The sequence below is a fragment of the Triturus cristatus genome, chromosome 4_1, assembly GCF_964204655.1.
Source record: "Triturus cristatus chromosome 4_1, aTriCri1.1, whole genome shotgun sequence".
NCBI classification, from domain to species: Eukaryota; Metazoa; Chordata; class Amphibia; order Caudata; family Salamandridae; genus Triturus; species Triturus cristatus.
The window spans coordinates 15,554,973-15,581,822 of NC_140585.1; the positions used below are offsets into that span (position 1 = coordinate 15,554,973).

Genomic DNA, 26,850 nt, shown 5'->3' on the forward strand with positions numbered 1-26,850 from the left:
AATGACACTGTGGGGCGCCAGCTCCTTGTAAATATGCCCCACAGTTTGAACACACAGGGATGGCTAAACAAATTATAAAAGAATAACTAATGAAAGGAAAAAAGAATTTACAAAGTAAAGTTTTGGTCGACCAGCAATGGCACTCCAAGTACCCTTCATCAGGCTGTTTCAATACACGTGTTTCTTGTAGAGTTTGCCGTAGTCCTTAGAGTAGAGTTCGTTGTATTGTTTCAGTATAAGTGCATAGTGTAGAGTCCATCATACTGTTTCATGGTAAGAGCATACTATACAGTTCATCGTTCTATTTCAGGAGAAGAGCACAGTGCAGAGTTCATGATACTGTTTCATGATAACTGCATAGTGTAGTGTTCATCTTAATGTTTCAGGAAAGTGTATTGTGTAGAGCTCATCATACTGTTTTATGATAAGTGTATAGTTTAGATTTTATCATACTGTTTCAGGATAAGCGCATAGCGTACAGTTCAGCATACTGTTTCAGGATAAGTTCATAGTGTAGAATCCATTGGATTGTTTCAAGTTATGTGCTTAGTGTAGAGTATGTCATACAATTTCAGGATAAGTGCATAGTGTAGAGTTCATCACACTGTTTCAGGATAAGTGCATAGTGTAGAGTTCATCGCACTGTTTCAGGATAAGTGCATAGTGTAGAGCTCATCGCACTGTTTCAGGATAAGTGCATAGTGTAGAGTTCATCACACTAATTCAGGAAGCAATAATTTCGCCAGTTCTTGATGATATGTAGGCCTGGGCGGTAAATTCCGTTCCGCTCGCGGAATTCGCGGAATTTTGGTAATTTCACGTTCCGCGGAGAACGCGAAATTGCCCAAAATTCTGCTTTCCGCGACTTCGCGAAATTTTTTCTTGTTCGCGTTCTCAAAATGTGTGTTCGCGAGATATTTTTCCCCGAGAACGCAAACAGCAACTGTGAACAGGAAAAAAGCATCGCGAACATGCAATTCCGCGTGTTCGTGGAATTTCTGCATGTTCGCGGAGATTTTTTACCGTTTCGCGGAGATTTGCGTAACGCGATTACGCAAATTCTGCCCACCCCTAATGATATGCCCCTGTGCTTGGCACATACATAAAGGGGCTTGTTATGGAGTAAATGAGGAAATACACAAGCATTTGGTGCCGGCGGGAGCTATTGAGGCGGTGTGACTTTTATAGCCCTGTGGGCGTCCACGGGTTCCAGCACGTCATGGTGGAGTGGGGACTGGCAGACCCCTGGGAGTGGAGGGAGGAGGTCGGGCAGGGCAGCAAATGCTGCGAAGGAGGAGTAAGCATTGAAGAGGCATTGCCGCCTTATAAGGGTGAGGTTGCGTTTGTGCCAAGTGGGGGGTGGCAGGGGGCTCAATGCGAAGCAGGAAGGGGTGGGAGTAAAAAGAGCTTCAAGGAGCAGCTTGCAAAACAAAACAAAGGCGGCTCTGCTTCATGCTCGGGTGATACTGCCACACATAATGCACACCCAAGAGCCGTCTCTTTCTCAAGGGCTTCGTTCCCATATGGGGAGAGGCACCGAAGGAAAGGCAAATGAAGTTGTGCAAGCCGCTCTCAAAGAACAAAAAGAAAACCATTAACTGGAGCGCCATTATATAAATCATGGCCTTGAGAGGGGTCGCTTTGCCAAAATATTGGGGCGAGCTGCGTGATTCTGGGTGGAAGCCGGCACAACCAGCAAGCTCGTACTTCAGAAGTGAATAGAGTAACTTTCAATACTGTTATATTAGGGAATCCCGAAGCTGACACCGTGTCTCTTAAAAACACACAAGCCACACTAAGAGCAGCGGGGGGAGGGGGTATCGACGAGAATGGAGAATGGATCCAAGTTGATTTGCCTCATTAACACAGTGCCCGCATTGTTCGTGCAGGGGAGCATATTTACACAATAAAGCAAGTAGTACCTAAACATTACACATTAACATTTAGGGCATAATGAAATTGTAGCTGGTCGGTGCTGCTTCCGTTAAAAACGGAAGTGATGTATCGGACCACCAACCGATAATGAGCCAGGCACTTACAGTAACGCAGGAGTTAACCAATGGCAGGCAGCAGGGCAGCAGGGCAGCAGGCGGGATTACCCCCGCTATGCTGATGTTTACTACAGATCTTGCGACTGCGCATGCGCTGTCTAGGCTCGACCCAAAAACGGGTGGTTGCTGAAAACCTTGTACCCTGTCGCAGGCACCCCATGGTTCCTTCCACACTGTGCATGGTTTTTAAAGTGGGGTCCCCTGGGTGCCCAACGGGCTCCAACCGGAGGTCTCAAGATGAAGTGGGGGCTGCTATGGGTCCCCAAAATCACTTTTCGACAGCCTTTTTTTGACGGCAGTCTGGGTCCAAAAGGCTGTCCGAATCCGAGATAGTAATACGTCGGTTGGAAACGCGGTACATAGAGCTGTACAATTCAGCTTCAACAGATTCGAGGTTTTCAAATGAGTGTCAGAACCAATTCTGACTGACAGAACGGTTTCCTTTCCATTGTAATTAGCCAGTCGGAAATGTTTCCGACTAGATCAGAAACATAGGTTTAGGAGAATCCGACTTCCGTTTGGAGACTTTCCAACCGACATTGTAATGAGGCCCTTAATCTTTCTGGGTGATACGTTGCCTAAATAAATCTGCTGCAAGCAGAAAGAGGGAAAACTTTATAAAAAATCGCTCCACCAAAGAGGATGTTAACAGTATTTCGGCTATGGGAAACTAATAAGAGAAGCAGAGGTGGAACAAGCATTGGTAAATGCAGGAAAATGTGATACAGGCAGTAGAAATGGAGGAAATGTAAGTGGCAAGCACAGGAACCAATGAAAAGCTAGGAAAGAGAGGGGATGGGATGTAAGTCCCTTTTAAGTTTATATTCAAAACAATACATTTCTCAAGCACAGCGCAAGCGACACCTAAAAGATGTATGGAAAAGTGATGCTGTATGCAATGGGGGCAGGGTCAGTGAGCGTGGGGGCAGGGTTAAAGGTGTGGCTAAAACAACAAAGTATTGTTGCTCAGTGAAAAATGCGCTATGATACGTTATGAAAACTCTATTAGTCAATGCACTGTATAGCTCTTTGTGTAACTAGAGAGCCACAGAATTAAATCTCAGTTGGTTCAGTGGAGAATTGTGACTAGTGTATTTTTAGTGCTACGAGGTCACAGAGTATGACAGAAAGCACTGTGAGTATTGAATGACACACAGTATAAGATAGCTTGACACCCAGACTGTACGTAATGCAACTTTTTTACTTAACTGTCTCTGTGACACCTCGTCAGGGTAGTAAGTGCACTTTAAATACAATTACAAATAAAAGCCCACACTTCGCAGCTCTTATTCTAACTCTTTGCACTACACTTAAAATAAAGATCTTTCGAATCACGAAGCTTCAAGGCTTTTAAGCATTATATACATTTGCAGAATTAACTTGTTGCGCACATTTGCATTACGTTGGGGTAGTAAGAGCAATTTATTTATTTAAAAATATATCTATTTTATTAATGAAGAGCAATTTAAATACAATTAGAATTAAAAGCCCAGACTTCACAGCTCAGTTGTTAGCTCTTTGCACTTCCACTGCAAAAAAATAATCTTTGTCATCACAAAGCCTTGAGTGAGTTGATCAACTAAAGCTTCCAAGCATCCTTTACATTTGCAGAAGTAACTTGTTGCGCACATTTGCATTTCGTTCAGGCATGCAGGCACCTTGTCAAGAAGGTTTGTTTGCCTGTGTGCCCGGCTTCGGTTTCACGGCACAGAAGACTCCCTGCCTTACACTGCAGCTGAAGCATTTAAACTAGCGCAATTAACCGTCCCAGGTGTCTTTTTGCAAAAAGAAAGGAAACGGTTTCTCATAAATCAATAAAATATGGAAATTCAGGGGCATATTTACAAGGAGGCGATAATTTTATCGCCTAATTAGCAAGGCCACGCTAACGCGTGAAACCTTGCCTTAGCGTGGGGATTCCTAACGCCCAGCTTTGCATCTCTAATGAGATGCAAAGTGGGCGTCCCTGACCTGACATGACAGGAGAAATGTCGCTAAGAGACATTTCTCCTATCATCAAGCCCCACGCTATGAAGCATAGCGGCAGGAAAAGTAGCGATAACCCCTGTTATCGCTACTTTCCTTACGCCTGCTTCAGGACTGACTTAGTCATGATATCCTATGGAAGGTGGATATCATGGCTAAGTTTGTGAGTCCCTATCAACAAGCTAACGTGAGATTATCGCTGGGTTTCCAGCGATAATCTCACGTTAGGCAGTTAGCGTTAGGATTTTTATCGCTTTTTAGATAAGCGTTGCTAATAGCACGCTATCTCAGCGATAAAAATCCACGCTAGCCGGCGATAATTATCCTAGCGCTAAGTGCGCTTAGCAATAATTATCGCCGGTTGTTGTTGATATGCCCCTCAATTCGCATCATCTGGAGCAGGTACCAGGTGACAGCGGTGCGGTTGCATTTCACCGAAAGCTTCTGGGCACTGGTGTGACGTCATCACGCCAAGCATCAACAACATGGTGGCCAGATTGGATCTACGGGGAGGAAGCGAGTGGCACGCTGCCAATTTAACTAGCGCATTGATGGCGGTGCACACACCCAAGTGATTACTGTTTGCGTTTATTTGTGCTTCCATGGTGATGCAGACACCTAAGTGGAAGTGACAGGCGCATTAACGGTGATGCGCACACCGAAGTGGAAGTGACAGGCGCATTAATGGTGATGTGCACACCGAAGTGGAAGTGACAGGCGCATTAATGGTGATGCGCACACCGAAGTGGAAGTGACAGGCGCATTAATGGTGATGTGCACACCCTCATGATTATTACTGTGATATGCACAACTACATAGAAATTAAATATTGAAAGTTTATTTTTATTATAAATTGTTCTTTTACCTGGTAACTTTATATACTACTAGTACAATCTGTGGAAATGTTGCAATTACATATGAATTATTCATTATTATGTTGCGCATTGTACCCCCCCCCCTGTATTTCTGCCAGCACCTGTGGGCCCCCCATGGATTGGGAAACTTGGGAAGAAGTGTTTCTTGCTCATGTAGAAGTTTTGGAAGGTCATGATTGTGGACCTGAAAGAAAGTCCTTAAACTTTACAGGTAATCTGCATTCTCTACTACTTGTTGTATGTGGCATCCTGTTCCTTCCCTGATTCTGTCATTTTAAAGAACCCACTGTTTCCCATTCGTTGCATGTGCTGTGGAGCCTTTCCTGTCAAAGTTTCAAGATAATGTATTGGTTTGAAAGAAGAGGGGGTTAGGGTGAGAGCTGCAGCAGGAGAAATCATGCTGAGGTGTGTGATCCATCTTCAAATAAAGAAGTTTCCTTTGTACTTCATCTGTGTTTGGTGCATCTGTAAATTGTACGGCCACTATTGACATCAGATCTTCCTGAGAAACTAAGGGGCATATCAGCAACACCCGGTGATAATTATCACTCAGCGCTCTTAGCGTGAGGATAATTATCGCAGGGTAACATGGATTTTTATCGCTGAGATAGCGTGCTATTAGCAACGCTTATCTCCTCAGCGATAAAAATCCTCACGCTAACAGGCTAACGTGAGATTATCGCTGGAAACCCAGCAATAATCTCACGCAATGTGGCGTTAGCTTGCTGATAGGGACTCACAAACTTAGCCATGATATGCACCCTCCATAGGATATCATGGCTAAGTCAGTCCTGAAGCAGGCGTAAGGAAAGTAGCGATAACAGGGGTTATCGCTACTTTTCCTGACGCTATGCTTCAGAGTGTGGGGCTTGATTATAGGAGAAATGTCGCTTAGCGACATTTCTCCTGTCATGTTAGGTCAGGAACGCCCACTTTGCATCTCATTAGAGATGCAAAGCTGGGCGTTAGGAATCCTGACGCTAAAGCAAGGTTTCACGCGTTAGCGTGGCCTTGCTAATTAGGCGATAAAATTATAGCCGCTTTTCGACCGAAAACGGTCGGAAAAGCGGCGATAATTTTATCGCCTGCTTGTAAATATGCCCCTAAATTAGTTGGTTAAACTCATGGGTGGTGTCACTCCCTCATTGTTTCCAAATCTACATGCCATGTTTGGTACATCACAAAATATTGTTATCACTTTATCTACTTCACACTTCATCCTTCCCTTGCCTTCCTCTTTCCTCTATTTCCCCCATAGATAGGGAATCATGATAATGATTCCACACTGTTCCATCAGCTACACGCACAGCATTTGTAAACACTTCCACAACTTTCACTGCCTGAAACTGCCTCTACATTATTACTAACCAATGACGTAAATCCATTCTCCCGATTTATTTTCAAACTCTTCTCATTTACCTATTCTAAAATGTTGTCATGTGGGCATTTCCATGAGCATAAGACAAACTATTGAGCTGCTTGTTAGGGTGGAAACCCATGAAGGCAGATATCCTGCAGAAGGCTGGCACCACAGAGACTAGACATGCACCGAAACATTGCCCCATACCTCAGCATCTACCCAGTGCTTCCGGGTAGTAATATATCGATAAGAGGATTCATTACGCGCGAGCCATCTGGTCCTGCCCTTCCAGCGCCGAACTCCATCGATGTGACGGCTCTTGTGGGTGGTCTTTCTCAAGGTCCCGGGGGTCACTAAAGAGTCCACTAGGAATACAAGCAACACAAGCTAATTTAAAGCAGATTCTAATTGTATGTATATCTTGTGGTCACAATATATGACAGAAATAGAACAATTCAATGGACTTTCACACTTTGATAATATAAACCTCAAAAATACGTATTATGAATGTTACTAAGGGAAGCAATGTTTAATAATGGCATTGCCTGGGGGTTTTAGCAGTACAGATTTTATTTAAAAATATAAAAGTTCTACTCCTTTCATTTCCATCATGGTTCTCTCTGAATAGTACAAGCGCTACAAAAATACCGCAGGAAGCCTCATGTACAGTGCTACAGTGCTGTACGCGTATTAAAACACGCCTATGCCCTACTAGTGTGGAAATATGGATTTTTGTGATCAGTTATGTCCCCTATCTTAGACCCCAACGGCTCCATGTATATATTACAAGTACATATATGTTCCCTCCAGTTCCAGTTATGAAGACGCAAACACATGTGCGTCCACCGTCAACATGTCCTCTTTCAGATCCGCCATGAATGGGCCGGATATTCCATTCCTAAGTATGAAAGGCCACCGACTTTATATGGCTCAGTTACTCCATTTTGCAGTTCAGGCGAATAGGCCCTGAATGCTACCATCAAGCCTTTCCCTGCTTTCTACCTCTGACAGCTCCAGTCTGAGCTCGCATCCGTATCCATGAACTTTGTCCTACTCCCTGCGCGGCTAACGGTGCCTGACTCGGCCTGTCTGCCTGCCAAAAACTGTATTTCACCTTCAACATTATCTGCTCCGCTCCTCATCCAATGCATTCCTGTCTAGTAGTTTAAGTAAACATCCTTCCAGCTACCGAGCTAAGGGCCCGGCTTTTCTGTCTTCATGCAAGTAATTCATGGTCCTGTTACTATGGAAGATTTCTGCCCCTCGCATCTCATGTAGACACTTAGACGCTTGTACACGCACTCACAGTCAGTATAGAATAGATTTTGTTCGAAAGACCTTTTCTTTTGGATAACATAGTTCTTTAAACATAGGATGTTAGATATGATTTGGGATTAGGTTGACTTGACCCCCCAGACTTTTGTCTCCACATGTAGAGCTAAATGTCAAGTCCCCTTCACCCCCTAGTTGCACGTCAATCACACGTCATGCTGCTGCGCGCGCATCCCTGCCAAGTATTTCTGCTGACATTGCGAAATTCTTTCATGGATCCACCCATTTGTGACATCATACCTAATGACGTTTTCTAGTTACGCCTAGTTACGCCTATTTTAGTTACGCATGTATGTCTTTATCTCTTTTATCAGCTGTTACGCCTCCTGCATCTGTTTCACTGTAATGCCTCTTCTATAAAAATGATTACCTGTCAATAATGTATCGCCCTTCACTTCCTGAACCTCCGTGGTGATGGAATATGAAGCCCACAATTCGAATTGTATAAGGAATAAAGCCCTTTCCGAACCTCGAATACCACGGATTCTGCCTCTTATTTTACTGAGTCATCCTTACTAGTTTTCCGCATCAAATTAAGTACCGGTAATTAAATTATTTACCACATAATTGGCGCCCGAATAGGGACACTTTCTCATCTCACGCGCCGGAGGTGCGTTGCAGGCCCGGTCTCCTGCCACAGCTGGACGGACAATAACGCGTACCAGCAGGATTTCCTGTATCTCCCTCCGGTCAAGCGGGGGCGACTGAGGCTGCGATCAACACCCAGACGAGGCGGTGAGAAGTGCGAAGTATCCCGACCAGAGCCTAGCTGAGAGAGCAAGATCCGAGGTATACAGAGGCCCACCAGGTTCCGAAGTCCCGAAGTTCCGAAGTTCCGAGTCGAGTCCAGTCCGGTCCATTCCAGTCCAGTTCAGTTCCGAGGCCTTCCGTTCCGAGCTACCCGGTGAGTACCATTGCCGGGGAGGCGTTCTGACGTGCACATAGGTTGTGCCGGTCAAGACGGGTTTGGGTACACAAATCCGGTCTGCACTGTTTCAGCAGTGTATCTGTACTGTTTAGCAGTATATCTAGTATGTCGAGTATGCTAAGTGACTAGTTCCCTAATGGCCATCGTTACTGTTCGTTAACTGTTAAATGTTAAATGTTAAATGTTAAATGTTAAATGTTTTAAATACGTTCTACATATTGTGGGGTGAATGACTGTTCATTATTGTGTTTAGTTGTATTAAACGTGTTCAAGATTAGGTATCAAATCAGTTCTCAAACATGCCGCTCTTTTCAAAGTTAAGACAGATCAAAACTAGAAAAGGGGTACTCGAAGAAGCTGTTCCCATTCCTCCTAGGGACACTCCAGGGTACTTCATGTATCATAAACATGGCCTAGACGCCGTATTATTTCTTGATTTATGGGTAGACTACACCAAGGAATTACCAGAAAGTCAGAGGTGGCCCGCAGCTGGGACCTGGGATGCAGATTGCATCATGAAAGTAGAAGAAGAATTATGGAAAAAGAAAGCTAGACAATCACAGAAAGATGCCATTGAATTATGGCGTAAAGAATCCCATAGACGTACAGAAAAAGCACTCAGACAGGAAGAGAAAAGTAAGGAGAATTCAAATAAAGTCCGAGAAAATCTATTAATTGAAGAAGGTACACGAATAAAGTCAGAACAAGTAGATAGACAAAGAAACGCCCTTATGAATGGTATGTATCCACTTCTGGCCGAAGGGTTACCTAAGGCTACTCCGGAAATACCAAAAGACTTGCCACCTCCATTGTTTCCAATAAAAGTACACCCCAAAGGGCATCCCAGAACGGCAGAAGATGTTTTCCTTTCCTCTTATTTAGATGACGCAGCTCCCGAGTATGCTAATACTGCACCACATAGACCGCCTGCCGAGGGGGTTCAACGCCAAGATCCTCCGTCTGTACCTCCGCAACAACAAACTCCGACACAAGTTCCGGCAAGCACATCTGTTTCTACAGCTCTTCCCGCAACTATGGTTGCTGTCTCACGTTCAACAAATCCTTTCACGTCCAGCACCCCAGACGGTGCTACAGGAGGTACAACAAACATTTTTTCCACGCCACCCAGAGTAAATAAACTTTCCTTTCAAGAATTAGCACACCAACGTACGCCCAAACTAGTAACTCCCGACATGCTTAAGGAACTTCTAGTAGATTGTAGATATGACCCTGTGCCCGGCAAAGAGGACGAAATGCTGCTGGCATCATTACGTATCCGACGAGCTGCAATATATTTAGCGAGGCTACCAGGAATGACTACACATTTAGAAAATATATATCACTTTGTCCAGTCAGGGCGAGATCCTGAAAGTATTAGCAGAGCCATGGAGTACCAGAAAGTGGAGATACAGGGGGAACTGTTACGTTTCCTCATAAACTGTGTGATCAGAAATCAAGACCGGCCTGGGGTAAATCCGGAAGAAATGCAAATTCTTACCACATGGAGCCGGAATATAACAGAGGGGAGACATGATAGACAGTTAAGTATAGTAGCTATGTGCCGAAAGATCCGCAAAGAAATTGAACGAATACACGAAGAGAGATTAGAGATAGACGAGCCTGAACAAAACAGAAGGGAAGAGGAAGAGTCAGGATTGCCAACAGGACACGTAGACACGATGGCTTATGTAGGTAGAGGAAGATTTTCTAATAATACTAGATGCTGTAATGATTCGGTACGTCCGACACGTCCAGAAAGTAGCAGACATTACCAAACCCCTATAATCAATATAAGATCTCCCGAACACTTATTCCAAGCCGCTGACAACCTACTTCGAGAACGAAGAGGACATCATATACTTGACTCATTGGACGAACAAGAATTAGCTAGATCAGCGGTACTATGGGCTGACAGTCCCGGAAAATACAGTGATGATACACTAGCACACACGTTTTTGAACCTTACTCCAGACGAACAGCGTTTAGCTGGTATATACATGATTCAACATCTCCTTATATTATATAAAGGCCAACACTCCGATCCTGGTCCTTTACCTGATATATTGACAGAATTACTCACGAATAAATGGAGAGGTTCAGGTACTGATTTAATTAGAGAAATACTAGAATCCAGAAACCAGTATATTCTTTTCGTATGCCCAGAACATGTCTCACTCCCCATCAAGGAAAGAACAACGTATTATATGGATAGACAGAATCCCTTACGCGAAGTGCACCCAATAAAAGGTGATGACAATCATTTCAAACGCGTATTTGTATACACACCCATATCCAAAATGGAACTATTAGAAATGAAGAAAGTGGTACCCAGTCATGACAAAGACTCAGCGGGTTTCCACCGTGAGATTAAAGACATGTTACTCATGGGAGAATATACCTACCCCGACATTATGAAAATATTAAAAGTATTAATGCCTGCTGGCATTTACGAAAAACTCAAAGAAAAAGATTGGGAGGTGGGAGACCAAAAGATAGATTGGGTAGCATTAGAAGGAGAAGAAACAGCCCGAGGTGCAGGTTCAGGGCTTGGGGAAAAGACTAAAATGCTACCAGGTTTACTAGTACAGGTACTGCCACGTTTATTAACTACGAAAAAGGAAGACTGGGGTGCAATCTCAGCCTGTAAACAAAAGCAAGATGAAGACACTAGTGATTTCTACGCCCGATTCGAAAAATGTTTCGGTATAAATAGCGGCATAAAAGCAAATAGCGAATCATATCCACATCTGTTTGTGACAAAATTAGTTGAAAATTCCCTGCCCCAAGTTAAGAATAGAGTATTGAAATTCGAGAGTACCTGGCAAGGTAACACTCCGTCACAAATGTTACAAATGTTACAGTATCATCACAATAGAATTAGAGAGGAACAAGAACATGAACAAAGACGAATGAAAGACACGAAAATGAAAATGCTAGTTGCCCAGACAGTTCCAGCTGACGGTCATAAAAAGGGTATGACACAGTCCAGTGATTCAGCAGGTCCTGTGAAAGGGGCATGCAACTATTGTAAGCAGCCAGGTCATTATATACACGATTGTCCAGTCTTGAAACATAATATCGCCATAGGTATAACAAAGGAAAGACCACGGCCACCTAGACAGGATCAGAACCAACAACAGTCTATGTCAGCTCAACAACAGTCAATGCCAGCTCCACAACAGTCCATGCCAGCTCCACCACCGCAGCCTATTACTGCAACACAAAACACGACACGACAGATGTACCAGTATGCACAATATGACTACCCTGATTATCAACGATACGCATGAAACAGCCTAGAGAGGGAAGTTGGCTTACCCCTTTTCGAGGTCTCTGTAGATCAGGAGGGACCTTATGTACATAGTGAACTATTAGGCCAAGACAGAAAATTTTTACTTGATACAGGGGCAAGCAGAACAACAATACGACGTAGTGAAGTTCCAGGGGCACCCCTCTCAGGCTCACAGAATATTTCCCTTGGCTTTTCAGGAAAACCTATCATTAATGAAGTATCACAACCTCTTCCACTTACGATTGGTCCCTTGACACGAACTACAGATTTATTGCTTACTAAATCATGTCCAGAAAACCTGTTAGGTATAAAAACATTGAAAGCTCTAGGAGCTATAATATGTTGTTCTCCGGAAGGAGTAAGATTGTTTTTACGTGATTTCAAAGGGCACTATGTGTCCAGAGACATGGATCACCGACTGCAGAATTTACCTACACATTTATGGGCACAAGGCCCTACAGATGTTGGTTGCATGAACATTACACCATATCGAGTCACACTAAAGACAGGAGTGGTACTACCACGAATGCGACAATACAAGTTACCCCCAGATGCTGTAGTGGCTTTACTGCAAATCATTGACGAGCTTATTGCCCAAGGAGTGGTTGTGGAAACCGACTCCAATGTATGTAATTCCCCGATAATTCCGATTCTTAAACGAACTGATCCAAAGGCCCCGCCAGTATATCGATTAGTTATTGATCTGCGCGAACTAAATAAATGCATTGTACCACAATTCCCTGTGGTCCCAGACATCTCGTCATTACTGACAGCCATTGATTCCAAAGCAACGTTCTTTACTGTAATTGATCTCAAGAATGCCTTTTTCAGCGTCCCAATAGATCCGGAAAGCCAATACTTGTTCGGATTCAGTTTAAATGGACGAAGTTTTAAATTCACACGCGCACCTCAAGGATTTACAGAAAGCCCCAGCATCTATAGCCAAGCACTGAAACGAGAACTTGACAGTATTCACATGCCAGTTAACACTGCCTTGCTTCAATATGTCGATGATCTGCTGATCACCGCTCGAAGTGAACCTGAATGTGAAAAAGCATCACTGACGGTTTTGCAATTTCTGGCCGACAAGGGGCACAAGGTGTCCCCTTCTAAGCTGCAATTCTGTGTCCAGCAAGTTGTTTACCTTGGGCACTCGCTGTCCAAGGAGGGAAGACAGCTTACACCTGATCGCAACCAGTTAATTGCTAACATGCCAATACCCAAGACACAAAAGGAGGTGCGGGCTTTTATAGGCCTCACTTCATATTGTAGGCAGTGGATCCCTCAATATGCATTTCTAGCAAAACCACTCATTCAGTTGACAACACAGGAGGCGGCCACATCAACTGTCCTCCCTTGGACTCAGGAACATACACAAGCTTTTGAAAGCTTAAAGACAGCCTTATGTCAAGCACCTGTTTTAGCAACACCATGTTATAATAAACATTTTACACTCTTTGTTACAGAACGTGAAGGTACTGCCTTGTCAGTACTCACTCAGGAACAAGCAGGATCACACAAACCATGTGCCTATTTCTCTAGTACATTAGATCCCGTAGCCCAGGCTTTGCCTGCGTGCCTGAAATCAGTGGCAGCGACAGCTTTAGCAATCAGACAAAGCGATGCCATAGTGTTAGGACATCCATTGACAGTACAAGTACCACATGCAGTAGAGGTTCTTGTGAACCGAACGCAAACACAACACTTGACTATAGCAAGACTCACCGGGTATGAATTAACATTGTTTCAGCCACACATAGAAATCAAACGTTGTAATACATTGAATCCCGCCACACTTTTGCCAGTAAACGGAACAGACCCACTAGCACATGATTGTATTGAAGTCGTTACTATAACAACGAAACCCAGACAAGACTTGACAGATGTCCCATTGTCAGATCCAGACCTGACGTTGTATGTAGACGGTTCATGCATGAGAACAAGTACAGGAGAGTTAGTGGCCGCTTATGCAGTAACAACAGACACTGAAGTTATTGAAACAAATTGTATTAACACCTTGTCAGCTCAAGCAGCAGAGCTCATCGCTCTGACACAAGCCTGTATTCAAGCCACAAATAAAAAAGTCAACATATACACAGATTCACGTTATGCATTCGGAGTTGTACATGACTTCGGCGTGCTGTGGCGAGAGAGAGGTTATTTAACTTCTCACGGTGCCCACATTCAGCACGGACCCCTCATTCATGCCCTATTAGACGCAATTCATCTACCCACTGCAATATCGATTATGAAATGCAAAGCTCATACGAAAGTTACTGATATCATTTCTCAAGGCAATGATCTAGCTGACAGAACAGCTAAACAGACTGCTCAAACTCACACATCTGACATGACAAAGACAATAGTTCCGACACCAACACATTGCATGACGGTTAAGGATCCCGCTCTTGACGTAATTGACATACAGACACATGCTACACCAGATGAAATAAAGAAATGGACTGAATTAGGAGGGATCCAAACGGACCAAGGATGGATGACGAAGGAAAAATCTGTATGGTTTCTTCCTGACTCTATGGTTCAAGTTATCATTAATACAATACATAGTCCAGCGCACCTAGGAGAAAAAGCTATGCTAGACAGCATTCAACACATTTGGTTCAACAAACATTTACGAGCAGCTGCTAAACAAAAAGTCCGTACCTGTATGATATGTTGTCAGTTTAACCCAGGTAAAAGCATTCCCGTAGAACAAGGTGGATTTCAGCCTCCTGATCACCCTTTTGAAGTCCTCCAGATGGATTACATCCAGATGGAACGATGTCGAGGATTCAAATATGTTCTCGTAGTTGTCTGTGCTCTTTCCCGTTGGACCGAAGCCTACCCGGTTTCAGATTACACAGCCCCGACTACTGCCAAACAGTTAGTTCGAGAATTCTTCCCACGGTACGGTTTACCACGTGTTGTCTACTCAGATAACGGCCAGCCGTTCTCATCCGAATTGATGAAACACGTTTCACTTTTGTTAGGCTATCAATGGAAGTTTCACTGTGTCCGACACCCCGAGGCAGCAGGTCTCGTGGAACGACATAATCAAACTCTGAAAATTAGATTGTCAAAAATATGTAGAGAGAAAGGTGTCGATTGGGTAGTAGCCTTACCAGTTGCACTCTTTTACATGAGAATGATAGCGCACTCTCGAACAGGGCTATCCCCTTATGAGGTGATCTTTGGCAGACCACCAAATATGTGGGGGACGCCTATACCCCGTAAAATAACTGATGTTGACTGTAATATGCTGACAGATTACCTGGCTTCCTTGATGTCTGCACTACAATCTTGTCGTTCACAGGTAGCTGCAGCCTTTCCCGATAACACCGAGGTGAAACCCCATGACGTAGTTCCCGGGGACCTGGTGTTAGTACGAAATATTGACCGGAAGACTCAGCTGGATCCTAGGTGGAAATCGCCTCAACTTGTACTGCTCACCACGAGGACAGCCGTGAAGATCGAAGGTCGAAAAGGATGGTTACATTCAAGTCATATCAAGAAATTTCATGGACTACCGTCTGATGTGAACGTTACACCTTGCGTGTCTTCACCGATTGATTCAAAGCTCCCTTTGGTTGAACAATGCGATAAGGAACTGTACAAACTGAAATTACGGTCTAACAAGTCAGACAATTTGATTGTTTAAGTCCTCTCCAAGGTGAATCGGTTGAATTTGTCTCTGACATGTATCCCCTAGACCTGAATAGAGAAAGAAACCGAAAGATGCAGTTGAAAAAGCATGCGTACTGTAAATCACTGCGTAGTCATTGCACAGTGACGTTATTAATTTTGTTTTTCTTAAATCTTCTAATCATCGCGACAAGTATACTGTTGCACATATATTATCCTATTTCTAAACATGCTTACAATGTTACTGCTGAACATTCCTTTAGTGAATTACCCCCGCATGAGTTGTCCTATAGATTTGCGCTGCGCAATAACACTTTTATTAGTATGTTACATCATTCCCATCAGACTAGTAATGCTACCAATTGTTGGATATGTGGCCGACTCCCTCCCTATCAGAACTATAAGGGAATTCTGCCTCTCTTTCCATATCCGTTCACACACAATGGCTCCTGTGGAGCATGGTTTAGTTTAATTAATTCCTTAGATTCAGACTCGGCAGTTTATCAAGACAATTGGGTATGGGGAAACCTGAACCTAGTTTTACTCAAAGTCTGCTACCCTGACAAGGAGGGACTTCCCAAAAGAACAGGAACTGATCTAGAAAATGAAGTATATGGATTAGGTAATTTTACGCTTAATCTCATGATCCTGAATGTTGAATCCGAAGCTGCACCAAGCTTGCCCGCTATGTCAGTATTTCCAGTTAAAGGTGAATTATGCGTAAGAAAGAATGGTTCAATACATATGGGCCATAGTAAATGCACCACTGTGATAGAATTTAATGATCAAGGCAAGTCTACATTTAGAGCTTCTCGTCATTCCTACTTCGTATGTGGTCAGACTGCATATATACGTCTGCCTCTAGATTGGGATGGTACCTGTTACATCGCATTTCTTTTGCCACCTGTTTTCCTAGCCCCTCCTGATTATCACAGAAATACTCATTTAGTACACAATAGAGAACGGAGAGATCTCCCAATTGTCGACTACACTGAGACGGCATGGGAAAAATATACAGATTTTAATAAAGGTCTCTTTCCCTATATAGGTACAGTTACCAATAGTAAGCTGATACGTAGATTAACTAGGACCCTTGAAGCCGTAGTAAATGAAACTATTTCCGCCTTAGGCAACTTGACAGAGGAGCAGTCTGCGATGAGGATTGTTGTTCTTCAAAATCGTCTTGTCCTTGACGTCATCCTGGCCGATAGGGGCGGAGCTTGTAGGGTCATCGGATCAAGTTGCTGCGTATTCATCCCAGAAAATTCACCATCTGTATATAAAGCTATAACCCGCCTTCATAAGATTGTAAGCCAGATACACCAGAATCCAGGCACCTGGACTTGGTCCGGTTGGTTTTGGAGTGTATTGTCAGCCTGGGGATGGAGGGTCCTATCCTTCCTAGGTATTGGCTTTCTCATACTATTCAGTTGCTGCTTATGCCTGCAATGTGGACCAGCGATTTGTGGTCTGTGTGCCACATCGTGTATTCCACATCAAAGTTTTCGCTCAAGATTCCGAAAGAAGAAAGAAGAACAAATGATGTTATATGAACAGATCGATGGATTAATGAAGATTGATATCTCCTAAGGGCCAGTAGGGGACAAGGAGGGAATGTGGAAATATGGATTTTTGTGATCAGTTATGTCCCCTATCTTAGACCCCAACGGCTCCATGTATATATTACAAGTACATATATGTTCCCTCCAGTTCCAGTTATGAAGACGCAAACACATGTGCGTCCACCGTCAACATGTCCTCTTTCAGATCCGCCATGAATGGGCCGGATATTCCATTCCTAAGTATGAAAGGCCACCGACTTTATATGGCTCAGTTACTCCATTTTGCAGTTCAGGCGAATAGGCCCTGAATGCTACCATCAAGCCTTTCCCTGCTTTCTACCTCTGACAGCTCCAGTCTGAGCTCGCATCCGTATCCATGAACTTTGTCCTACTCCCTGCGCGGCTAACGGTGCCTGACTCGGCCTGTCTGCCTGCCAAAAACTGTATTTCACCTTCAACATTATCTGCTCCGCTCCTCATCCAATGCATTCCTGTCTAGTAGTTTAAGTAAACATCCTTCCAGCTACCGAGCTAAGGGCCCGGCTTTTCTGTCTTCATGCAAGTAATTCATGGTCCTGTTACTATGGAAGATTTCTGCCCCTCGCATCTCATGTAGACACTTAGACGCTTGTACACGCACTCACAGTCAGTATAGAATAGATTTTGTTCGAAAGACCTTTTCTTTTGGATAACATAGTTCTTTAAACATAGGATGTTAGATATGATTTGGGATTAGGTTGACTTGACCCCCCAGACTTTTGTCTCCACATGTAGAGCTAAATGTCAAGTCCCCTTCACCCCCTAGTTGCACGTCAATCACACGTCATGCTGCTGCGCGCGCATCCCTGCCAAGTATTTCTGCTGACATTGCGAAATTCTTTCATGGATCCACCCATTTGTGACATCATACCTAATGACGTTTTCTAGTTACGCCTACTTACGCCTATTTTAGTTACGCATGTATGTCTTTATCTCTTTTATCAGCTGTTACGCCTCCTGCATCTGTTTCACTGTAATGCCTCTTCTATAAAAATGATTACCTGTCAATAATGTATCGCCCTTCACTTCCTGAACCTCCGTGGTGATGGAATATGAAGCCCACAATTCGAATTGTATAAGGAATAAAGCCCTTTCCGAACCTCGAATACCACGGATTCTGCCTCTTATTTTACTGAGTCATCCTTACTAGTTTTCCGCATCAAATTAAGTACCGGTAATTAAATTATTTACCACACTAGGAAGAAGAGGCGAGTCTTTTTACTATGTGTACACTGGTGATGACTTGGTAAAAAACTTGTCTGGGTCTATATAGCAGATGGTAGACTTTTAAGACACATATTACACTGCAGATATAAGATAAATAAAAGGTTTTTGGGGAAATATTTCCATAGCATCTGAAGGCTATTCTCCAGGCTTCTGGGAAGTCTTGTTTGGCCTTCTTAATGCTCTTTACAAGCCCAATGAGGGCTCCTATCCAGCCTGCAATCTTGAAGGCCCCAGTCTGGCTGCTGTACTAAGGACTCCTGTACATTTATTACAGATGGGGTCTCTAGTCTACCCTGCAGTGCTGAGGGGTCTTGTCTACTCTGCAGCACCGATGACTCTTGTTAACCTGGCTGTGCTGTGGGCTCTTGTCTACCCTAGAATGCTGAGGACTCATCCCTATCCTGGAGAGGTGAGGGGTCTTACCTATTCTGCAGTGCTGCGGGCTCATAACTACCCTGCAGCTCCGAAGGCTCTTGTCTTCTCTGCAGTGGCAAGGGCTGGTATCTACTCTGGCGTTCCAAGGGCTATTATCTACTCTGGCGTTCCAAGGGCTGGTATCTACCCTGCAGTGCCAAGCCAGCAGTTCAGAGGAATCTTGTCTAGCTTGCAGTGCAGAGGGTTCTTGTTTATGCTGAGGTGCAGAAAACTCTTGTCTATTCTGCAGTGCTGAGTGATCCTTTCTACCTTGTTGTTCCAAGGATTCCTTTCTGTCCTGCAGTGCCGAGTGCTTTTGTCTACCCTGCGGTGCTGAGGACTCCTGCCTACTTTGCAAATCCCGTGGCTCTTTTTTTCTATCCTGCAGTGCAGAAGGCTCGTTTTCATCCAGTAGTACCTAGGGCTCTTGTCTGCCCTTCAGTGTCAATTACTCTAACCAACCTTTCAGTGCCAAGGCTCTGGTCTACCCCGCACCACAGAGGGCTCTAGTCTACATTGCACAGCCAAAAGCTCTTGTTCACACTGCAGCACTGAGGGCTCTTGTTTAACCTGCGGTACTGATGAATCTTGTCTATCAGGCAGTGCTGTGGGTTATTGTCTACCCTGCAGCAGAGAGTGCTCTTGTCTACCCTAGATTGCAGAGGGCTCTTGTCTAACCTGCAGCATCGAGGACTCTTGTCTTCCCTGCAGTGCAGAGGGCTTTTGCCTACCCTGAAGTGCGATGGGCTGTTGTCTACCCTGTGGTGCTGAGGGTTCTTGTCTACACTGCGGTGCTGACGGCTGCAGCCTACCCTGCAGAGCCAATGACTACCCTTTAGAGCAGAAAACTTGTTTCCCTCCTGCAGTGCCAAGGATTCTTATCAACCCTACAGTGCAGAGGACTCTCATGTACCCTGCAGCGCCAAGGGCTCTTAACTACCCCAAGCACTCAAGGCTCTTGTCTTCTCCTGCAGCACCGAGGGATCTTGTCTATCCTGTAGTTCCAAGGATTCGTATCTTCTCTGAAGCAATGAGGATTCTTATCTGCCCTGCAACAGCAAGGATTTTTGTCTATCCTGCAACACTGAGGACTCTCATCTATCCTGCAACATCGAGGACTCCTATCAACCCTGCAGCTCTGAAGACTCTTGTCTAAACTGTAGCGCTGAGGACTCCTGTCTATGCTGTAGTCCCGATGGCTTTTATCTACCCTGCAGTGCCAAGAGCTTTTGTCTACAATGTAGGGAAGAGGGGTCTTTTCTATCCTGCAGTTCAGAGGGCTCTCATCTACCCTGTTGTTCCAAGGGTTCTTGTTTACCTTGTAGTGCTGAGGGTTCCTGTCTACCCTGAAGTGCCGAGGATTCCCGTTTACCCTGAAGTGCTGTGGGCTCTTGTCTACCCTGCAGTGCAGGGGGCTCTTGTCTCCTCTGCAGTGGCAAGGGCTGTTAGCTACTCTGGAGTTTTGAGGGCTGTTATCTACCCTAGTGCTAAAAATCAGTGCAAGCAGTGCAACTTACCACACTCCGCCACTCGCTGTACTCCGGAAACTACGGGGGAGGTTTTTTGGGACTTTGTAGAGTTCCTCAGAGCACAACTCAGGGAACTTCATCCAAGCCCACCTAGAATGCCGAGGGCTCTTGTCTATCCTGCAGCACCAATGGCTCTTGTCTCCCCTGCAGTGCTAAGGGCTTGTGTCTGCCCTACAGTACTGAGGGCTCTTGTCTACCCTGCAGTGATGAGGGGTCTTTTCTACCTGCAGTGCTGAGGACTCTTGTCTCACCTGCAGTGCTGAGGGTTCAGGTCTACCCTGAGTGCCAAAGGCACTTGCCTACTCTGCAGTGTCAAGGGTTCTTTTCTACCCTGCAGGTCTGTGGGCTTTTTCTACCCTGCAGTGCCCAGGGCCCTTGTCTAACCTGCAGCGCGAAGGCTCTTTTCTACTCCACAGTGTTGGGGGCTCTTGTCCCACCTTCAGTACTGAGGGCTCTTTTCTACCCTGCAGTGCGAAAGGCTCTTGTCTACCCTGCAGTGCCGAGGGTTCTTTTCTACCCTCGAGTGCTATGGGGTCTTGTCTACCCTGCAGTGCCATGGGATCTTGTCTACCCTGCATTGCTGAGGGCTTTCTCTACCTGCATTGCTGAGTGCTCTAGTCATGCCTGCAGTACTGAGGGCTCTTGTCTACCCTGCAGTGATGAGGGGTCTTTTCTACCCTCAAGTGCTATGGGGTCTTGTCTACCCTGCAGTGCCATGGGATCTTGTCTACCCTGCATTGCTGAGGGCTTTCTCTACCTGCATTGCTGAGTGCTCTAGTCATGCCTGCAGTACTGATGGTTCTTGTCTCCCCTGCAGTGCTGTCGGCTCTTGTCTACCCTGCAGTGTCGTTGTCTCATGTCTACCCTCCAGTGCTGTTGGATTTTATTTACCCTGCAGTGCCAAGGGCTCTTGCCTACCCTGCAGTACAGTGGACTCTTGTGTGCTTTACAGTATTAAGGGCTCTTGTCTACCCTGCAGAGCAGAAGGCTGTTGTCTACCTTGCAGTGCCAAGGGCTCTTGTCTACCATGGAATGCCGAGGACTCTTGCCTAACCCACAGTGCTGAGGGCTCTTGTCTTTCCTGTGGTGCAAAAACTCACTCTCGTCTACTCTGCAGTGCCAAGAATTCTTTCTACCCTACCGTTCCAAGGATTTCTTTCTACCCTGCAGTGCCAAGGGCTTTTGCCTATTTTGCAGTACAGCAGGCTCTTGCCTACCCTGCAGTGCCAAGGGCGCTTGCCTACCCTGCAGTGCCAAGGGCGCTTGCCTATTTTGCAGTACAGCAGGCTCTTGTCTATGCTGCAGTGCAGAGGGAGGTTGTCTATTTTGCAGTGCCGGGGGCTCCTTTTTACCTGGCATAACCAAGGACTCTTGTGTACCCTAGAATGCTGAGGGTTTTATACTACCATAGAATGCCAAGTGCTCTAAGCTACCCTAAATCACTGAGGGCTCTTTTCTACCCTGCAGCACTGAGAGCTTTTGTTTACACTGGAGCACTGTGTCCACATGAGTCTCCTGGAGCGCCGTGGGCTCATGTCTACTCTGAAGCTGTCTACCCAGCAGGGTCAAGAGCTCTTGTCTAGAGTGCAGCACCATGGCCTCTTGTCAACCTGGCTGTGGTAAGGTCTTTTGTCTACCCTTCAGTGTTGAGGACTCTTGTCTACCCTACAGTGTTGAGTACTCTTGTCTACCCTGGAGCATCTTGAGCTCTTGATTACCCTGGAGCACTGTGTTCTCGTGTCTACCCTGCTGTACTTAGTGCTCTTGTCTACAATGAAACGCCAAGGCCTCTTGTCTACCCTGTAGTGTTGAGGACTCTTGTCTATGCTGGAGCACCTATAGCTCTTGTCTACCCTAGAGGAAACACTAAGTACTTTTATCTTCCCTGCTGTCCCAAGGACTCTTGTTTTCCATGAAACACAGAGGGCACTGGTCTAACCAGCAGTGTTGAGGGCTCTTGTCTAGACTGCAGTGCTGAGGTCTCTTGTCAACTCTAGAATGCCAAGAACTCTTGTCTACCCTGCACCGTTGAAGGCTCTTATCTAACCTGAAGCCCTGAGGGCTCTTATCTATTCTAGAATGCTTAGTATTTTGTCTACCCTGCAGTGTCGAGGACTCTTGTCTATCCTGGAGCACTTTGAGCTATTGTCTACCCTAGAGGGAGCACTGTGTACTTTTGTCTTTTCTGCTGTGCCAAGGGCTCTTGTTTACCATGAAACACAGAGGTCTCTTGTCTATCATGAATCACAGTGGGCTCATGTCTAACCAGCAGTGCTGAGCGCTCTTGTCTACCCTGCAGTGCTGATGTCTCATGTCTACTCTAGTATGTTCAGGTATCTTGTCTACCCTGCACAGTTGAAGACCCTTGTCTAACCTGCAGCCCTGAGTGTTCTTGTCTACCCTAGAATGCTTAGGGTTTTATTTTTTTTAATACAAGGGGACTCTTATTCTACAATCCACCGGTACTTCAATGGGGAGTACCTTTGCCCCTAGTGTGGCAGGCCTTTATGTCTATGACTTTGAGCAAAAATACATTCTGGCGTCTAGCAACCCTTTCTCGTCCTATATATCTTTCTGGAAAAGATATATAGACGACGTTTTTTTGATCTGGAAAGGGCCTGAAAGCCAACTTCGGAGTTTTATTGACTGGATCAATACCTGTGATCCTAGTCTCAAGTTCACCAACTCCTATGATCAAAATGAAATGATTTTTATGGACCTAGTCATTACAAAATTTGAAGGGCAACTTCTGACAAAAACGCACTACAAACCTACGGCTAAAAACAATCTTTTAGCTTTTTCTAGTTTCCACCCGCGGCCTTTGAGAGAAAATCTCCCCTTTGGGCAATACCTACGTATCAGGCGCAACTGTAGTCGAATGGAAGACTACCGCTCCCAATCAGCAAGCCTATCGGATAAATTGAAAAATCGAGGTTACCCTGACAAAATCCTCCAACGGAGTTGTAAGAGGGCAAGGAACCAACATAGACAAGCCCTCCTTGAGGAATCTCAAAGACCAATGGAGGAAGTCTCATTGACGTGTGTGACCACATATAGCACTGCATCCAACGCAGTGACGAAATCAATCCACAAACACTGGGGTATCCTTGTAAGCAATAACTTGAAATGGGAGAAACCCCTCTTCTCTTTTAAAAAAGCAAGAAGCATCAAGGATGCCCTAGTACATACAAGACCCAGGACAGTACTGAATGACAATACACCATCTGTACTCCAGTCCTGGGGTCTCCCAAAAGTGACAGGACATTTTCCCTGTGGTTCGTGCAGTGTGTGCCATCTCACTAAAGCCACCAAAACCCTGACCCTTGAACAAGGGAAAGTCTGGACAAAACGTGCACATACAAATTGCAATTCGTCCAATGTTGTATACCTGATAACGTGTCCTTGTGGCACTAGATACGTTGGGATGACAACACGCAAAATAAAACAACGCATTGGTGAACACAGAAGCAACATACGGTGTGGAAAAAATATCACCAAACTAACTGATCACTATGCGCAAATGAAGCATAACACCGATGATCTTTACTGGACAGTAATTGAGCAAATTAAACCAGGAAACAGGTCTACCAACATCCTATTTGAAAAAGAACAGAGGTGGATTTACCGTCTTTCCACTCACATACAGGGATTTAATGACAACATCCCATGGGGTTCGGTACTTAGACGTTAGGTGACACTCCTCTATCGTCTTTCGTGGAGTCAATAATGTGCAACCATTCTTCCATACCATTACCCTTTCTGTATGCTCTGTGGTTTTCCCTAACACACATTTTTTCTGTACTATAACTAGTAATTATTGTTTTTTTTTTAATTAGCTCGATATGCCCTTTCTTTTACCTTGGTAAGATTGCTTTGAACTAGTGAGCCTTTGTAATATTCTGGTCATCACATTTTTTCCAATGTATATTCTGATTGGGATCTGGCCCGGTTTGATTTTGACATTAAAGATCGCTCATTCCTTGGCATTGTGAAGGGACTGGTGAGCGAGTGTATTAACCTCTACATCCCAGGTGTCCCCCTAAAAGTAATTAATGTAGGGAAACGGTAACGCTAACCTGTCTTTTAATTTTATTTTTGTTTGGCTATGCCCCCCTGTTTTTCATACCTATGTGACCAACTACTCGGGTATGACACACTTCCTTAGGGCATTCAACCCCTGTGATGCTTTATTGACTGCCTGAAAAGCCATACAGACAGCTCGCCGTTCAGGTGCGGCGGCCGAGTTATTCCTGCATATTCTTACTTACAATCTTCAGCACGCCAATGCGAGAATTACCAACCCCTAAACCTCTGGGTGCTTTGTTTTATTTTATTTTATTTCACTCGATTTCATCTTGCTCATAAAATTTTTTAGCATTAGACCGGCTCCCGAAATTATCCGAGCGGTCTAGTGTTTCTTCGTTTCGCGCATCACGGTACCAATGAGTCAGCGCGTTTACGTAACGTCCCTCCTCAACGGAGCACTTCCTATTTCATCCTCGTGCCCGAGGAACATGGCAATATACGAGTCCTTAGGAGGGACGAAGGAGGTTTCCCGCGGGTGGAAGACTTTGGTGTAGTAAGTAGCGGGTACAATCCAGCTCTACTATTTAGTCGTACAGATTACGGATAGTTTACCCTTTTTTAAAGACTCATTCTAAATTTTGTCACTTCCTTTCCATATCTAGAGTGTGACTATAAGTCTCGCCCCCCCCCTCCAGGACTCATGCTGTGATGTGGAATTCAATTTCACGTAAGCGTCAATCTAAAAACCATTGTCCTTCCATTGTTTTGACTGGGTACAGTATGATAAGCCTTGCGTTCTTTCCATTTCAATTTTAGTCTGCTATTCCGCCCCCTTCAGTCAGCTCAAAAATTACGATGATGATTAGTGTCGATGGCGCCTTTTTCTGTCAAGAGCACACGCCATAGGTAATAGACACTTATTTCGAAGAACAACTTTAATTAGGTTTGCCGCTCGGAGCATACACATGTTCCCATACGATGTTTTAGTGACATTGCCACAACGGGGCCAACACTAATTGATCATTCCTGTATGGACTGAAAATTATTTTTTCCTATACGTCCAGGTGCTATGACAATCTACTATTTAAATGTGTGGAGAGCATTTACAGATGTGTTTACTCTCTATACGTATTGTCCTTTTTTGTTGATATGTATGTTGTGAATCACTGTATGTTTTTGTCTCTTTATTCTTTTTGTTTCAACAGAGCTCACAAAAAGCTTTCAGAAGTCCTGAAGGCCATATTCAAACCGTAAGTGTTAGCGGTTTGGACACCACTGGTTAGGGTGCGCCTTAGCGAGCGCATACCGCTGTGGTAGTCCATAACAAGGTCCTGACGAATGCTTCACGTATTATCACTGGAAGCAGAAACATGTTGACCACCTTTCACTTTTATTAAGGACGTAGCTGGTCCAGTAGTCACCAGAGTCTACACGTCCACATCACCCCTTTTAACTGTGTCCAGTTTGCCACTATTAAAGTTACTTTTTGGTTAAAATTGGGACACCTTTTTAAACCTGCACCTTCACAACTTGCACTGTCTCTACCAAAACCAGCTCCGCTGTAAATCAGGCGTCGCAGCACACCGGAGAGGCATTCGGTCTCTCCGGTGGGAACCCAATGATGAAGCATGTCACCAACTAGGTTAGTGAGTGAGGGTTCTTTTAAAACACTGTGATTCACCAGTTTAGCACCTCTTTGTTTTTTCAGTCTTGATAGATACACTCTTTTCTTGTTTAATTAAGATAGGTACCATAACATTGCTAATGCTTTTTTTTTACAATGTTTAATTAATGTTTATAACATTTTACAGGTTTAGATACACCCGTACTTATTTCAGGTAGGTCGATGTTTGTGATTCTTGTTGACCTTCCAATTTATGGTTGGGTTTCTTTGTGTTGTTTTTGTTTTAGAACATGCCACTCCTTTCCCTTTACTATTGAGGGGCTTCATTTTCCAATTGTTGAAAAGGCCGGGGCACTCCATGCAGCCTGCAAAGATTCAATCTGGTGCTGCACGTCTTTTAAAATATGTGCGGCCTTTCAGGCATCAGCAAAGCTCTCCTGTGTTTCTGGAAGAGTGTGTCTGCCTGACAGATTTCGCACCAGTTCCAGGTCTTCCCTATGGTCTGTCATCAGCCCATTGGCGCTTCACCACGGTACTGTGCCCTGTAGTTGCTTTCTTGAGAAATAGGGGAGTATGCTAATTACTTTATCTAGACAACATGTTACAGAAGTCTCAGGATTAGGGGGAATTGCTGAAGCACATGAAGTGGTCAGCGTACCTCTTAGAGGCCTTAGGACTCATTATTAATGAGGAGAAGTCAATCATAACTCCAACACAGGATTTGTAATTTCTGGCCTTTCAGGTGGAAACCTATCTCAACCAGCTTTGTCTCCCTTGAAAAAATTGACAAAGATCAAGAAAGAGGAAGCCACGTTCTAGGGAAGGAAGTGGTGACTTTGAGGGGTCTAGCAGGAGTGGTAGGACGCTGCCGACGCGGTCATCGCACCCCACCTGCGGGAAATCATCAACACCTCCTTTGACACCGCCACCTTCCCGGAGAGCTGGAAGCACGCCAAACTCAGC

General features: G+C 44.7%; 1 protein-coding gene across 1 annotated transcript in view; it reads right to left on the bottom strand.

The window, feature by feature from the left end:
- LOC146839317 (lectin-like) overlaps positions 1-26,850 on the bottom strand; it is a 234,535-nt gene that overhangs the window by 48,754 nt on the left and 158,931 nt on the right. Inside the window, exon 4 of the mRNA XM_085650336.1 lies at positions 6,480-6,637. Coding sequence (XP_085506462.1) covers positions 6,480-6,637 — 158 coding nt within the window. The remainder of the gene's footprint in view (positions 1-6,479; positions 6,638-26,850) is intronic.